Consider the following 13,611-nt stretch of genomic DNA (forward strand, 5'->3'; position numbering starts at 1 on the left):
AATTACAACAGCGAAATTAAGCCACAGTTTCCGGTCTCAAACAGTAGAGGTTGAAAAAGCAAGAAAGGGAGGGATTGTAAGCAAGTACCGAAGGAATAACCATACCCATGCCTTCTTATGTTTTTTTTTACTTTACATGCATTTACAAAGATACCAGCGCATTACTAGAGCATGAAACAAATAAACAAGCCATGCCTAACACAAAACTCCTAAATAGAACCAAGAGAGAAGGCATGCAGAAAACTAGTTAACTCACACATTGTCTCAGCAACACCAGTGATACCTTTGTGTTCATCTGACAGGTTGGTTATAAAATCCTGCCCTTTGACATTCTGCTTATGGACAAGGCTAATGACAAGGGTTTTCTGGTTGAGCAACTATTCTGTTACTGTGTCGTTTTCTCTGAGAGTTTTGGTCTTGCTTTTTAAATATCCTGAAGGAAAATGTTTCCTATGTAGGCTTCCATTTGTCTGCGGGTGATTCACAAATGGAGAACTCATTGGAAGCCACTACAGCCCCTTAGAAAGTTTGACCTCTACGAAATATATCTTACCCACTGGTGAAACTGACGGGGAAAGAATGGTGGGTGTGATTCCAGAGGGAAATAGGTTGTCAATGCACCAACCATATTTACTCAACCGAGCTCGTCAGGTTTCGGGAAGTGAAATGATTTTGGACTTTAGGGGACACTACTTTTGCAATAGCTAGAAGCCTGGGAGAAATGAAAGGCTGGCGATCTTCTCTACGGTGGCTGTGTAAAAATGTGCATAATTGTGTCCACGCCACCTTCCAGTCGAGGAGACTGATTGTACGGGCTATTGGGAAGAGCAAGGGCTCAATTTTGACTAGCTAGGCACAGACTTCAGTAGTGATATCCGGCGCACCACGGCCTTCCTTGTAGGGATATATAAGTGCACATTTATATTTGCTTGTGGTTCAGGACTGAGGGACCTGGTATCTGTGGGTTCCTAACCCTGTTTAGTGATTAGAGGGATTTATGGAACTATATTTTTTATGCACCCTCATAATTTAAATATTTGCACTCAATGAACAGGACTTAGTATTGTACAAAGCTGTTTAACGGCATTGAGTAATGGTTTTGTCAGATTTAGCCATGCCTTAAGTCATGTGTTTTGAACTGAAGATACAAACTTTTTTTCAATTGACGCCCAATTTAAAAGAAACTTTTAAATGAAAATATGTGAGCTAAGCATTAAAGTTACCACTCTAAGTGAACTATTCAGCACACCAGAGCCAAACCGAAACCCACAGTGAACTGTCCAGTGCAACAAACGTCAGCCTTCATATAGGATAGAGGACAAGCCAAACAATTAGAGGTTAGGGAAATGGACCATAAAACCACCCATGTCAGGAGAGTCGAAGTAGGTTCTTGGAGGGCTGGGTCCACACCACATTTTGCGGATCCACACATTAAGATTAATTTACATAGAGTGAATCACAACTGAACTCATTGATGCAGTCAATGATTAACCAAAATATCCGTCATGGATCCGACTCTCCAAGATATACTCTGGACACCCGTGACCTACTGCATGGGGGAAATGGATAGAGAAATGAACAAGCAAATCATATGGTTTCATTCACTGATGTAACTCAGGAGACTTAGGTAGCCCTGCAAGACGTGCCCAGCAGCCACATTAAAGCCAGCGTGAGTGTGTGCAAGATACCTGCAGCCTTCAGGCATTGGGATAATGAGGGGCTGGTTGGGAGGATCACTGTGGCATCGGGGCATCTTCACCGGACGTGGACTGTTCCGCTGGGTACCTGGGTACAAGAGACAGCAGAAAGACATACATTATTCAACTGGAAGCATTTAATTCAGATAGGTCATAAAGAGTACACCAGTTTCTCTTTAAAGCGAGCATGGTTTAGAATACAAATACCTTCCTGCCAAAAGAGTTCAATTTTATAGGGACACGTCTTGGGGGAGTTCTGAGCCATTAGTTGATGAACAATGATTAATTGAGAGGTCTTTTATTATGACTTGATTCTGTGCAGGTAAATGGAGAATATGGCTTTTTTATTTAAGTCAAAACATATTCCTTTTCTTTGAAAACAAGTAAAATTAGAGCAGCTAAAATTAAAACCTATGTGGGAATTCTGCATGCCTGTGTAGCACGGTGCACTGTCATCACTGGTCTCCAAGTAAATACACTGCTGCTATGATGCACCAATCATTATGTGTATACATTTTCTCCTTGCTTGTTTGCTATTTTTTAATGATTATATTGCATGTTAAAACTATGTAGCTTTTTACTGGTTTTACACGTACGTTTGATCTTGGAGCTAAACTGAACATCTGGATCAGATTTCCTGGCCAAACAGTTCCTAAAGTGTGAATAAGGTGTTCACATTTGATTACAAGCTCTAGCAAAGACAATAGTTCTCAACTTTAGAACATGAGTGCTGGGATGCTGGCGTGGCCGATGCTTGTCTGTAAAATATTGTTTAAAAAAGTTAAAGACAAAAATATTTCAGTATGCTGCAGGAAATGCAAATTCACACCTTATGGTATCTCAAAACGGTCAACTGAATTCAATGTTTCAATAGTATTAAAGGCAAGGGTTACGTTTCAAATCTTTACACTTTGGAAACTCTCAAAAGGACTTAAAAAGAATAAGAATGTGTCAGAATGTAATGGGGAACATTTACCAAGGTCTAATGTACTTTCCACAGGATCCAGCCCCTTTTCCTGTAGAAGTGAAGTAACAGGGGATCTAATTTATGGGCCTCCAAGAGAAATGCCATTCTAAGTACACCTTCTGCCTCAGACGCAAGCTCAGTGAGTGCAGCAGGTGGCCCTTCTTCCAACACCATAAAAAACTTTGCAAGACAAACCGTGTGCCTTCACATAATATGTGGACTGAAGAAAGTTAAAAAAAAAAATCCTTTAAGTCTGTCTTCAGTCATACCCTAGCAAAAGTATCTCTGTTGCTGTGCTTTTACAGACTAGCTGGGCGGGTTTGGGAGCAACACAGCATGGGGGGGTCGAGGAAAGCAGCAAATGAGGGAGAGGTTTGGAAAACATGTGTAATGTCGTGGAGTGCATGTGTTCCCTAACTGTGAGCAGTGGAAAGATGCAAGTCAGTTAAACAAGAGATCGCAAAGAGGCTATGATCCAGGGGAAGGACAAACACAAGATGACGAAAGCAAGCCATTGAATAAAAAGCAAGCAAAGGAGAATGACAATAAAGCCAACCAGTGATAAGTAATGCTGGGCTGTGAGCCCAGGTTAAGTCTGCCTTGGTAGGCAAGACCAGTGCTTCATTTGAACCAGTTGGGGCTTTCGCCATTCATTTACAAGGCCCAGCCAGCATTTATTTATTTCCACTTCAGACTTTTGAGAGCAGAGCTTTGGGCATCGGCACTCAATCTTTTACAAATTAAGCACTGGGGGAGACCAAAAAACTAACCACCTCCACAAAAAGTGAAAACTGCTTATCAAGCCTCCTACTGTCTGGCTTCCAAAATCTGAAATTCCATCACTAATGCCATGAGAAAAAACTCCTGTCTTTCAGAAAAGACGTCAAAACTAATTTGTTCAAAAAACCTTCCTGGTCTAGTCCATGCCACTTCTTTCCATTGTCTGATTCGCACCTGTCCTATCTCTAATGCCCCCCGACCACATTATTGTTACTTGCTTTCTGATTCATCAATTTTGTTCTCTGTAAAGTGCTCCCTTGCCCTTAAGACTAGGTCTGCAATCTATAAAATACCTAAATAATACATATAAATAAATAATCAACAGTAACAGCTGCACATTCGGACACTATCACTGTCTTAGAATACCCAAATTATGTACAATATTGTTTGAGCTGCCCTGCAATTGAGTCCATCAAAGCTGATTCAGTCACCTTTTTTTCTTCCTCCTGATGCTAGTCGCTCTTTTGTTATACTATATGGGAAAATATCAAAAGTATTGCAAATTATCAAGTCCCCTTCAACCCTTGAAAAACTTGGGAAACTGTTGCCTTGATCAAGTTCACAGGGTTAAGAGGAGGGACATTATGACAGCTCAAGAAGTGATATTTGACTCTGGAGTGACTTTTAGATTCTCATCCCTCTAACAGGAATGAGAATAACATTTTACCAACATGTGTTATCTTAAGTCTCTGCTACCTATTCAAGGTATCAACTGACACGGTAACTTAAAGTCTCTCCCTCTCAAAAAATGTGTCACCTTTTACATGATACTTCCGAACTTCCGCCCATGCTTTTAAATGGCTGTCTACTGCTATTAGCTTAGTGAAAATTAACATTTAACATTTTTGGAGGGCCAATGTTATTCCGACCCTTCACTCATGGCTTAAAGATATGTTCGATGTAGCTCATTTTGAGAAAATGATCTATATACTAACTGACAATTTGGTTCATTTTCACCATGTATGGGGTTCTTTTATAAATCTGTGAGTACTTTGATAATATTCTATCCATTTATGGTTAATGGGTTTACACTAAGGTCTTTGCTTTTGAACGGTTATATTTATTACTTGTGATAATATATCTTTATTTTGTTCTATCAGTCAATTGTCATAATGTTTGCACTCACATGATAATATACTCAGAAATTATTCTGCATGCAGCACATTTCCTAGTAAGTATTTTATCATGTTGCTTGTACACTCTGCCTAAGGCTAGGAACATTGGATGTGATGCCCTTGAATTTGATTGTTCGGTTGGAGACAGCTCTGAGTCTCAAGACAAACAATCACATGATGAGGACCTTGCTTTTATTATATAAACCGCCTTTGAGCCAAATCCTGGAACGCTGTGCATTGTGACTAAAATGCAGCTTTGCTGACTCTAGCCTTCATCCTGCAAAGGACAGTAGCCTGCTCTACGCCTGATACATCATACAAACTTATAGGGGATTGGGTTTCCCCAAGAGATATGGTAGAGGGTACTTCTACTATGCTCTTGATAGTGTAGACAGATTTTGATAGGAGTACAAGTATGAACATAATTATATAATTACAGAACAATGTTATCATGGTTGAACTGTTGATCTTTTTCACCATTCTTGTAATCCAGGTTGCAATTCTTTGTTTCATGCTAATAATAATTGCAGCTCATGCTTTTTACACAAGAATACAACTGCTTCAATCAATGTTTGAAAAATCAATTTGTACTTTTCTTGTGTCTTCCTTGGGCATACCTGAGTAACAACGAAAGGATAGATCCGTTTCCCCGATTTTCTTGGGGAATTAGAGTTGTCATGTTCTGAGGTTGCAGATAAAATCTGCTACCCTGGGAAGGTTAGGGGTTCAGATGGGGCAATGTGAGCTAGATAGGAACTGGACCAACATACTACATACTCAGATGATGTGTGGACTCAGTCCCCATATTCTGACGGTTATGCTGCCCTGGAATCTGACAGTCAGGGTATTTACCTCTAAGCACTCTGTCTCAAAAGAAATTGGCAATGAGAACAAATAAGATAGTAAGTCTGTTCTGGCTTACAAAAGTAGTCACAAACAGACTGTGTTATAAAAACATCTTACTGGTTAAGGAACCTGCAGAAGAAATCTTTGTGCACCCAGCAATTTCCAGGGTATAATAACATATAGAATTATAGATGGGTAACAATGAATTACATGCATGTTTTTAAGCATAGGTTTCTAAGTGATATCAAACAGACAAGAAGAGCAAAACCGGAGGTGAAAATATCCCTGCAATTAATTTTTTAGCCATCTATAATTCTGTTATGTATAGCCCCTGGCCAACAATAAAACTGCAATTATTAAAATCTCCTATTCATCCCTGCCCCCTTTGGACAGAGCTGATTTATCAGATATACATAGGTTTCAGGACCCTTGACTTTCTGGCATGAAAACAATAATGATAATGTTCAAGATTTACTGTAACAAGGTGAATGGCACTGACACCTCTCAGCAAAGATTTTTCTGTACCATATACAACAGTTCAAGACAAAAAAAACAGTTTTCAGATTCCTTCATTAAAATAATGTTCTTTCAAAGTAAATAATTGGGCTCTAAATGCTATAAATGTGTATCAGATTTCCTCCAAAGCATACGAGTTGCTAACTACCAGCATATTCATAAAACCAACCAAGGCAATCGTACTGAAGAATAGAAAAATCACTGTAATAAAAAGACCATTATTTCTCATTCAAACTACGGTAGTTGTCCACAATGAGGTCTTCTGCAAATCAACAGACTTCAAAAACTGGCCTTTTGGAATTTTCAGACTGCCGGTTCAAGGGATAAACAAATGTCACTGGCTTGAAAATGCCACATTTCTATGCAGAAAGTTTTTCAGATCGAAGACACCTTGCAGGATATCATCCATACATCAAAGGGTTTACCTGCCTTCCCAAATAACATAATCATACCTTATCACTACACCTGTTGTAAAATTAGTCTAACTTGAGAGGGGTTTCTTAACTTCTATCTTACTGTTGGTGTATGTGGGTGACATTTGTGAGAGAATGCCTAGGAGGTTTGATATCACTTAGAGGGCTCACCACTCAATACAATTAAACCTACTTACTAGCGGTAAGACCCTGCAATAGAAAATATATACTACCAGAATAAGACTGATTCCGTATAGATGGTGCTCGCTGATGTAGTATAGACGATGTTCACAATTATCGAGCTTCGTGCAGTTCTGACCCTCTATACTTATAAGCAAAAAATGGTAGAATCTTGTGTTTACATTGGAAATAGTCCTCACGTTTGCTGCTTGCACAATGTGCTTGTTCTTAATGCAAATATTAATCTATCGCCATTTGTAGATCACGCTGCTATTAGTTTGTCCTGTCTGCAACTGTTTTTTAATAGTTTGATGGGCGTTCCTTTTAGAACAATATATGGCGGGCGTAATGAGACAAACAACAATGGCTACTCAAGGCAATGGGACACAGAATCCTTTGTACCGCAAAATACTGATTTTGGAGAGAAAAGACAAAAGAGTGGGCATTGTATGCATTATGATACCTTTATCAAAAGCTCGGGGCTGACCTAGCCTTAAGCAATATCTCAGTTAAGAACGCACCTCCCTTATTGGTCAGTGAATATTCCAACTCCACAATAATGCACACCGAATGATACTTGTCTTGCACACAGCCGATGTTGCACCTACTACTACTACAATGCTGACATTAGTTCACTACTTTACTTACCAATGTTTCAGATAAACTCCTAATCTTTTGCGCCTGACATGTGAATAAGGCTCTCTTATCAATATTCAGAACCAGTTTATAAAAAAGAAAAGGGACGGGTGCAACCTTACCAAGGTACAAACCGGTGATAGGACTGTGTGGTTTCCCGATCACATGCCCAATGCATTCATTCATCAGGGCTTGTAAACTCTGCAAAACAGACAAAGAGAAAAGAAAATCGTGTGAGAAAAATATCACTTTGAAACTGGGGATAGCAAATGATCCTGGAGTTGCAAAGCAGATGGAACTGGAGGATACAACAGGTGCTGTCTGCCGTCAGACTGTACGGCATGTTCCAAACTAGCTCCTACAGTTATTATTTATTCTGGCAACATACAATCAACGCCTTTTTTCCGACCAGATGCAGCATTATAAATTCTATTTACATCCCACATGAAAATTAAATCTGAAACCAGCATTCAGGGTGCCTTCAAGAGTAAAGACGTCCGACTGCGTTGTATACGTTTAGATTGCGCAGGGATTTTATAGTATGTTACGGTACTCAATATTTGTCCACTGCAGTGTTCACAAATAACTTGATACAGACTTTTGTCTGTGGTTGCATTTCGTCCAGAGAAGGGTTCCAATTGAGGCAATCAATTCCCAAACAACATTGGCTGTATGAGGGCGAATTGAAGGGGGTAGCTTTTGATAAATTGAGGTATCTATAATGGGTGGAGGATGTTCCTTTCAACCCTCAAACAAGGCCAAATGCAATTGTGTAGAGTATAGTGGGTTATTTCTGTATGATGGTACACAGTAGGTGCTTGTGTCTTAAAGTCCTTCACCTAGGCCAGTTATCTGACCTTGGATGACATTACATTCACTCAAGGTGAACTATAAACGTGTGGTACTATACTTTCAACAGCAACCGTGTCTTGCTGTCTGTCTGAAATATGCCTGCTCAGGCACAAATCTTGGGAGTTCTTTCAGCACATTCATAATAAAGGAAGCCTTTATTACCAACACAGCTGCTACTGCACAAGTCCTATACATTTTTGCAAGATACACTCACAGATATCATTCAACACATCCAAATGGTATTCAACTCATTAGTGTTCACTAGACGATCTATTGTATTCTTCTATTTGCCCTCAGACATTACTTTATCACGGCGGTATACAAGGTCATAAATGTTAACGTCCAACACTGCACAGTTTGCTCAGGCATACCACCACGAAGGCAGCTGTCTCGCCAAAACCTGGACCCTATTCATACTGGTATTGGTTGTCAAAGCAGCTAAAAGTCTCACTCTAAATGACCTCTCTGACTTCATACCTACATATAAACCTGCCTAAAACCAAGGATTCACCAAACAGAACCTTACAGTCACACCCAAGTAACCATAGGCTGCCTCTAAGTTCTGGTCCTTGGAACTTCTAGGACCTCTACACTCAAACTCCTACCACCGGACATCCATGCTCTCCACAAGAGTTCAAAACAGCACTGAAGGAACATCTACAGCACCTCGGAAGACGAGAATGATTACTCTCCCAGATTGCTGTAAATATGAACATTTCATGTCTGTTTAGTACATTAGTTTGAAATGTGTGCTGGTCTTCGCCAATCGCACCATACAACTGGCTTAACTAATCCATACAACTGCTGTTTACCTAAAATATATCCACCCATCTCTTACTGTTCTAGTGTACCAAGATCATGCTACTAAAAACATATCTGATCGAAACATTACATCTGCTAAATCAATAAGTAAACTAACAGAATTACTGAGGCCCCTCCCTGAAGGTTCGAATGTTAAATATTCGTTGTCTCTTACAACTGCGTGAGTGACTGCAATTTCTACCACTTATATGCTGATGCAAAATCTGCACCTTCAGCCAAATTGTGGGAATGGAGCGAGACTGCAGTGAAGAAGACTACCAATATTAGAACAAACAGCTATTCAATACCTTGCCATTCTAGTTTCATAACTGCAGTCTATCAAATTTAGAGGACAATACCACTTATTATGAGTATGTTATACAACAAGCTATGGCAAAGCCAATAAAGTTCACTCTTTGACTGATCGGCTTTGCCGATTGTATGCAGCGTCAAACAAACAAAAAAGTAGTAAGGCAGTCTCTGATAGCTCCTCGCTACTTGATGTAGAATAGGAAAAACACAGGTTGTAAAATAAGGGTGCTATGTGAAATAAAATTGCAGAAACGTATAGTTCTGCTAACCAAGGTGGGTTCACCCCAAGCCCGACATCACCAAGTATGTTATACGTCCCAATTTTTCAGCCGCAGCTGATGAAAACAAGTTACTTACCTGTAACTACGGTTATCCAGTATTGGTATCTTTCATAGATTCACATGCCTGAATCATTCCCCGTCGTCGAGGCGGGAGTCCCACGGTAAAAATATATACAATAGCAGTGCCTAAAAATTTCTTGTAGTAGGCTGGAAAAGCCTAAAGGCCTAACTAGGCCTCAAAACTTAGCAGCCTATCTACATCATTATGTAAAAAGACCTGAAATAGTAGCCTCAGCCAATCAGCTGTCCTCACCCTCTAGAACCTTCCTAGCCCAGGCAGTTCTCCTCAGATTTTCCCAGCACAAGTGAGAATGAGTATCCATAAAACAGAACTGCCCTGCCGGGGAGGAGGGTGGGTGCATGTGAATCTATGAAAGATACCAATACTGGATAACCGTAGTTACAGGTAAGTAACTTGTTTTCTTATCCAGTATTGGGGTATCTTTCATAGATTCACATGCCTGAATCAGAGTAGCAAGCAGTGACATCACGTCTGTCGTTAGAGGAAGGTGGGAGACAAAATAAACCATATACATCCCCACACAACCAGGAAGGTAATAGAGCACAAACTTATTAACACAACATATGCATCTAAACCTTCATAAGTACATTGGACATATGACAGTATTTGGTAGTGCAAAAACATGATAATGAAAAGATATGCTTTAAACAGGCAAATAAAGAATAAAAGACTGAAAAAAGTCTAACCTTATTGCAGAAGATGCTGCAGAACTGCTTCTCCAACTGCTGTATCATCATGAACTGCCGACTGCAGACAGTAATGTTTGGTAAAAGTGTGCACACTTTTCCACGTAGCAGCTCGGCAAATGTTCTCCAGCGTCACTCCAGCGAACAGGGCCGTTGACGCTGACATTGTTCTGGTAGAATGCGCTTTAACCTTTCCTGTTAAAGGTTTGTTGACTTTGTCATGACAGAAAATAATCGTAGAAGACAACCATCTAGCTATAGTTGCTTTCGTTACAGCTTGCCCCAAGGTGGCTTGACCATAAGCAACAAAAAGTTGATTGGATTTGCGGATGTCCTTTGTTTTTTGAAGATAAAACTTCAGGCACCGTTTCACATCCAGAGAATGTAAAACCTTCTCCACTGAAGTTTTAGGATCCGGGAAAAAAGTTTTGAGTTTGACCGGTTGATTGATATGGAACTGAGTTGGTACTTTTGGAATGAATCTTGGGTTAGTTCGAAGCGTTACAAAGTCTTTCGAGAATTGCAAGAAAGGCTGGGCAATAGTGAAGGCCTGTATCTCACTGACTCTGCGGGCTGAAGTGAGAGCCAGTAAAATAGCCACTTTCCAAGTTAAAAACTTTAGCTCCGCTTTGTGAATAGGTTCAAAAGGCCTTTTGAGAAGTTGAGACAGAACAATATTAAGATCCCACTCCGGGGGAGGAGGACGAACTGGTGGAAAAGCTCGAAATAGCCCCTTAAGGAATTGTTTGACCAAAGACGATGAGCATAAAGATGGTTTGTTTGAACTCTTCCTGAACCTGGATATCGCCGCCAGGTGCACTTTAATGGACGAAAAAACGAGTCCAGCCCTGGCTAAAGACAGCAGACATGGAAGGATGTCTTCTGGAGGAGCTTGAAGTGGATGGATATTATGTTCTCCACACCATACGCAAAATCGTTTCCACTTAAGACGATATGTTTTGATGGTACTTTGCGCACGGGCCTGTGATAAGATCGCCCTGCAGTCTGAGGAGATATTAAGATCCGTGAACTCTAGGAAGTCAGGAGCCAAGCGTGCAAGTGCAGCGATTGAGGATCCGGATGTTGGACCTGGCCTTCCTCTCTCGTCAACATGGACACTGTCGGTATGAGACGAAGTGGAGGCTGCTGAGAGAGCAGAAGAAGTTCCTGGAACCAAAACTGTCTTGGCCAACGGGGAGCAATGAGGATGAGGGTGCAATGCTCCCTCTTCATCTTCTGCAGTACTCTTGGAATGAGTGGAATCGGAGGATAAGCGTACGCAAATATTCCGGACCATCTCATCAAAAGGGCATTTCCCCTTGACCCCTGTTGAGGAAACCTGCTGGCATAAAACCGGCATTTGCTGTTCTGCTGCGTGGCGAACAAATCCAGCGCCGGTGTTCCCCACATCCGAAAGATCCTTTCTACTTGATGTTGTTCGAGCTCCCATTCGTGACAGCCCGTGAAAGCTCTGCTGAGGTTGTCGGCTAGAGAGTTCTGGACTCCTTGCACATGTTCTGCTCTGAGGGATATGCCGTGGCGTAAAGCCCATTCCCACATCTCCTGGGCCTCCAGTGACAGGGTGAGAGATTTTGTTCCTCCCTGTTTGTTGATATAGTACATGCTGGTGGTATTGTCCGTACGCACCAGCACTGACAAATTTGCAATCCTGGGAAGGAAGGCTTGCAGGGAAAGAAAAATGGCCCTCAGCTCTAGGCTGTTGATGTGTTTCTGTCGGTACCGACGAGGCCATCGTCCCTGGATCTGAAGGTCCTGGAGGTGACCTCCCCAACCTTCCATGGAGGCGTCTGTAGTCAGGGTGAACTCTGGAATGTCTTGCATAAAGGTGAGGGCTGGTGACAAATTTGGCGCCTTTGACCACCAAAGAAGGGCTTGTTTCATTTTGGCAGTTACTTTGATGCGGTCGTCGAACGATCCGTCGACTTGCCTCCACTGACGAAGTAACTCCTCCTGCAATGGTCTCATTCTGAGTCTCGCCATAGGGATGAGGCTGATGGCAGAGGAGCACATCCCGAAGGGAAGCAAATGTCCGAACTGAAAGTGACCTTCTTGCAAATATTTGTTTTGCCAGTTTCAGTAGTTTGTTCTGCCGTTCTTGAGTTAAGAACGCCTTGCACTGGCAAGTGTTCAAGACCGCTCCCAGAAAGGTCAACTGCTGACGAGGTTGAAGCTGAGATTTGTTTGCATTGAGAGTCAGACCCAGATTCGAAAAAAGGGACAGGGAACTCCTGACCGCTTCCTTTGCGGAGCCCCTCGATGGTCCTTTTAACAGCCAGTCGTCGAGGTAAGGGAAAACTTGTATTCCCTGGGACCTCAACATTGCTGCCACTGGGGCCAAACATTTGGTGAAGATTCAGGGGGCCGATTTGAGGCCAAATGGAAGAACCTTGTACTGAAAGTGGACGCCAGCCAGACGAGGGGGAGGGGGACCCCTGGGCGGCGTTGTTGGTGGCTTCTGTATAAATTCCAGAGTATGTCCGATCTTGACAAGATCTAAGACCCACTGATCCGAGGTTATTGTCCGCCATTGTTGGTAAAAGGCGGAAATTTTGGCGCCCACGGGAAGGGGAGAATGAACGGCTGACGTCGGGCAAAGCTCATTGGCGCTTGTTGGAATCGCGCCCTTGATTGTTTGAGCGTCGTTTCCCTCCCTGACGAGAGAAAGATCCAGAGGCAGGCTGTCTGTAAGAGCCTTGATAGTATGGCTGCTTGTATTGAGAGTGGTATTGGCGGTTTTGCTGATTGGAATAGTTCCCTCTAGAGGAATAACCACGGCCTCTTGCTCCCCTAAAGGATCCCCTCTTATATTGTAGGGTACCAAGGGATTTAGCTGTTTCTGTGTCTGTCTTTATTGCCAGTAAAGCGCCATCAATGTGCTTTCCAAAAAGTGAATCGCCATCATATGCCATGTCCAAGATTTTTGTTTGGACCTCAGGCCTGAAAGTAGTCGCCCGGAGCCAACCTTGACGCCTAAGTACTGCTGCTCCTGCCAATTGTCTGAAGTTGGTGTTCGAAATATCCAGGGCGCAATCAATGATCTCCGATGCCGCCCTCTCTCCCTCCAGTACAATCCTGCGCACCTCTGGTTGCTGATCTTCAGGGACCAATTCGAGGTATTCAGACAGATCGGACCACATCTGCCTATCGTAACGGGCCAGGATAGCTAACGAATTAGCAGCTTTAATGGAGGCCACTGCATTTGCAGAAAACTTCTTGCCAATGGCATCCAGTCTCCTACCCTCCTTGTCAGGTGGAGTAGAAATGGGAACAGAAGGATTCTTGGATTTCTGTTGTGCAGCCTGGGATATGACAGAGTCTGGCCGAGTGTAGGAAGGTTGATCCCTGACTATGGTTGCCCCCAACTTTTTGCCTGGTGTTTTGCTGGTTTTCTGACTTAGTTGACCTGGGACCCTGCTATTCAGGGCC

General features: G+C 42.1%; 1 protein-coding gene across 3 annotated transcripts in view; it reads right to left on the reverse strand.

Moving 5' to 3' along the window:
• Window positions 1–13,611, reverse strand: part of MAP3K4 (mitogen-activated protein kinase kinase kinase 4) — a 502,654-nt gene that overhangs the window by 113,940 nt on the left and 375,103 nt on the right. For all 3 annotated transcript variants that reach the window (XM_078648714.1, XM_078648713.1, XM_078648715.1), the window contains exons 15-16: window positions 7,273–7,351; window positions 1,689–1,785 (exon numbers count right to left, since the gene is read on the reverse strand). In XM_078648714.1, coding sequence (XP_078504840.1) covers window positions 1,689–1,785; window positions 7,273–7,351 — 176 coding nt within the window. The remainder of the gene's footprint in view (window positions 1–1,688; window positions 1,786–7,272; window positions 7,352–13,611) is intronic.

The sequence above is a fragment of the Lissotriton helveticus genome, chromosome 6, assembly GCF_964261635.1.
Source record: "Lissotriton helveticus chromosome 6, aLisHel1.1, whole genome shotgun sequence".
Classification (NCBI taxonomy): domain Eukaryota; kingdom Metazoa; phylum Chordata; class Amphibia; order Caudata; family Salamandridae; genus Lissotriton; species Lissotriton helveticus.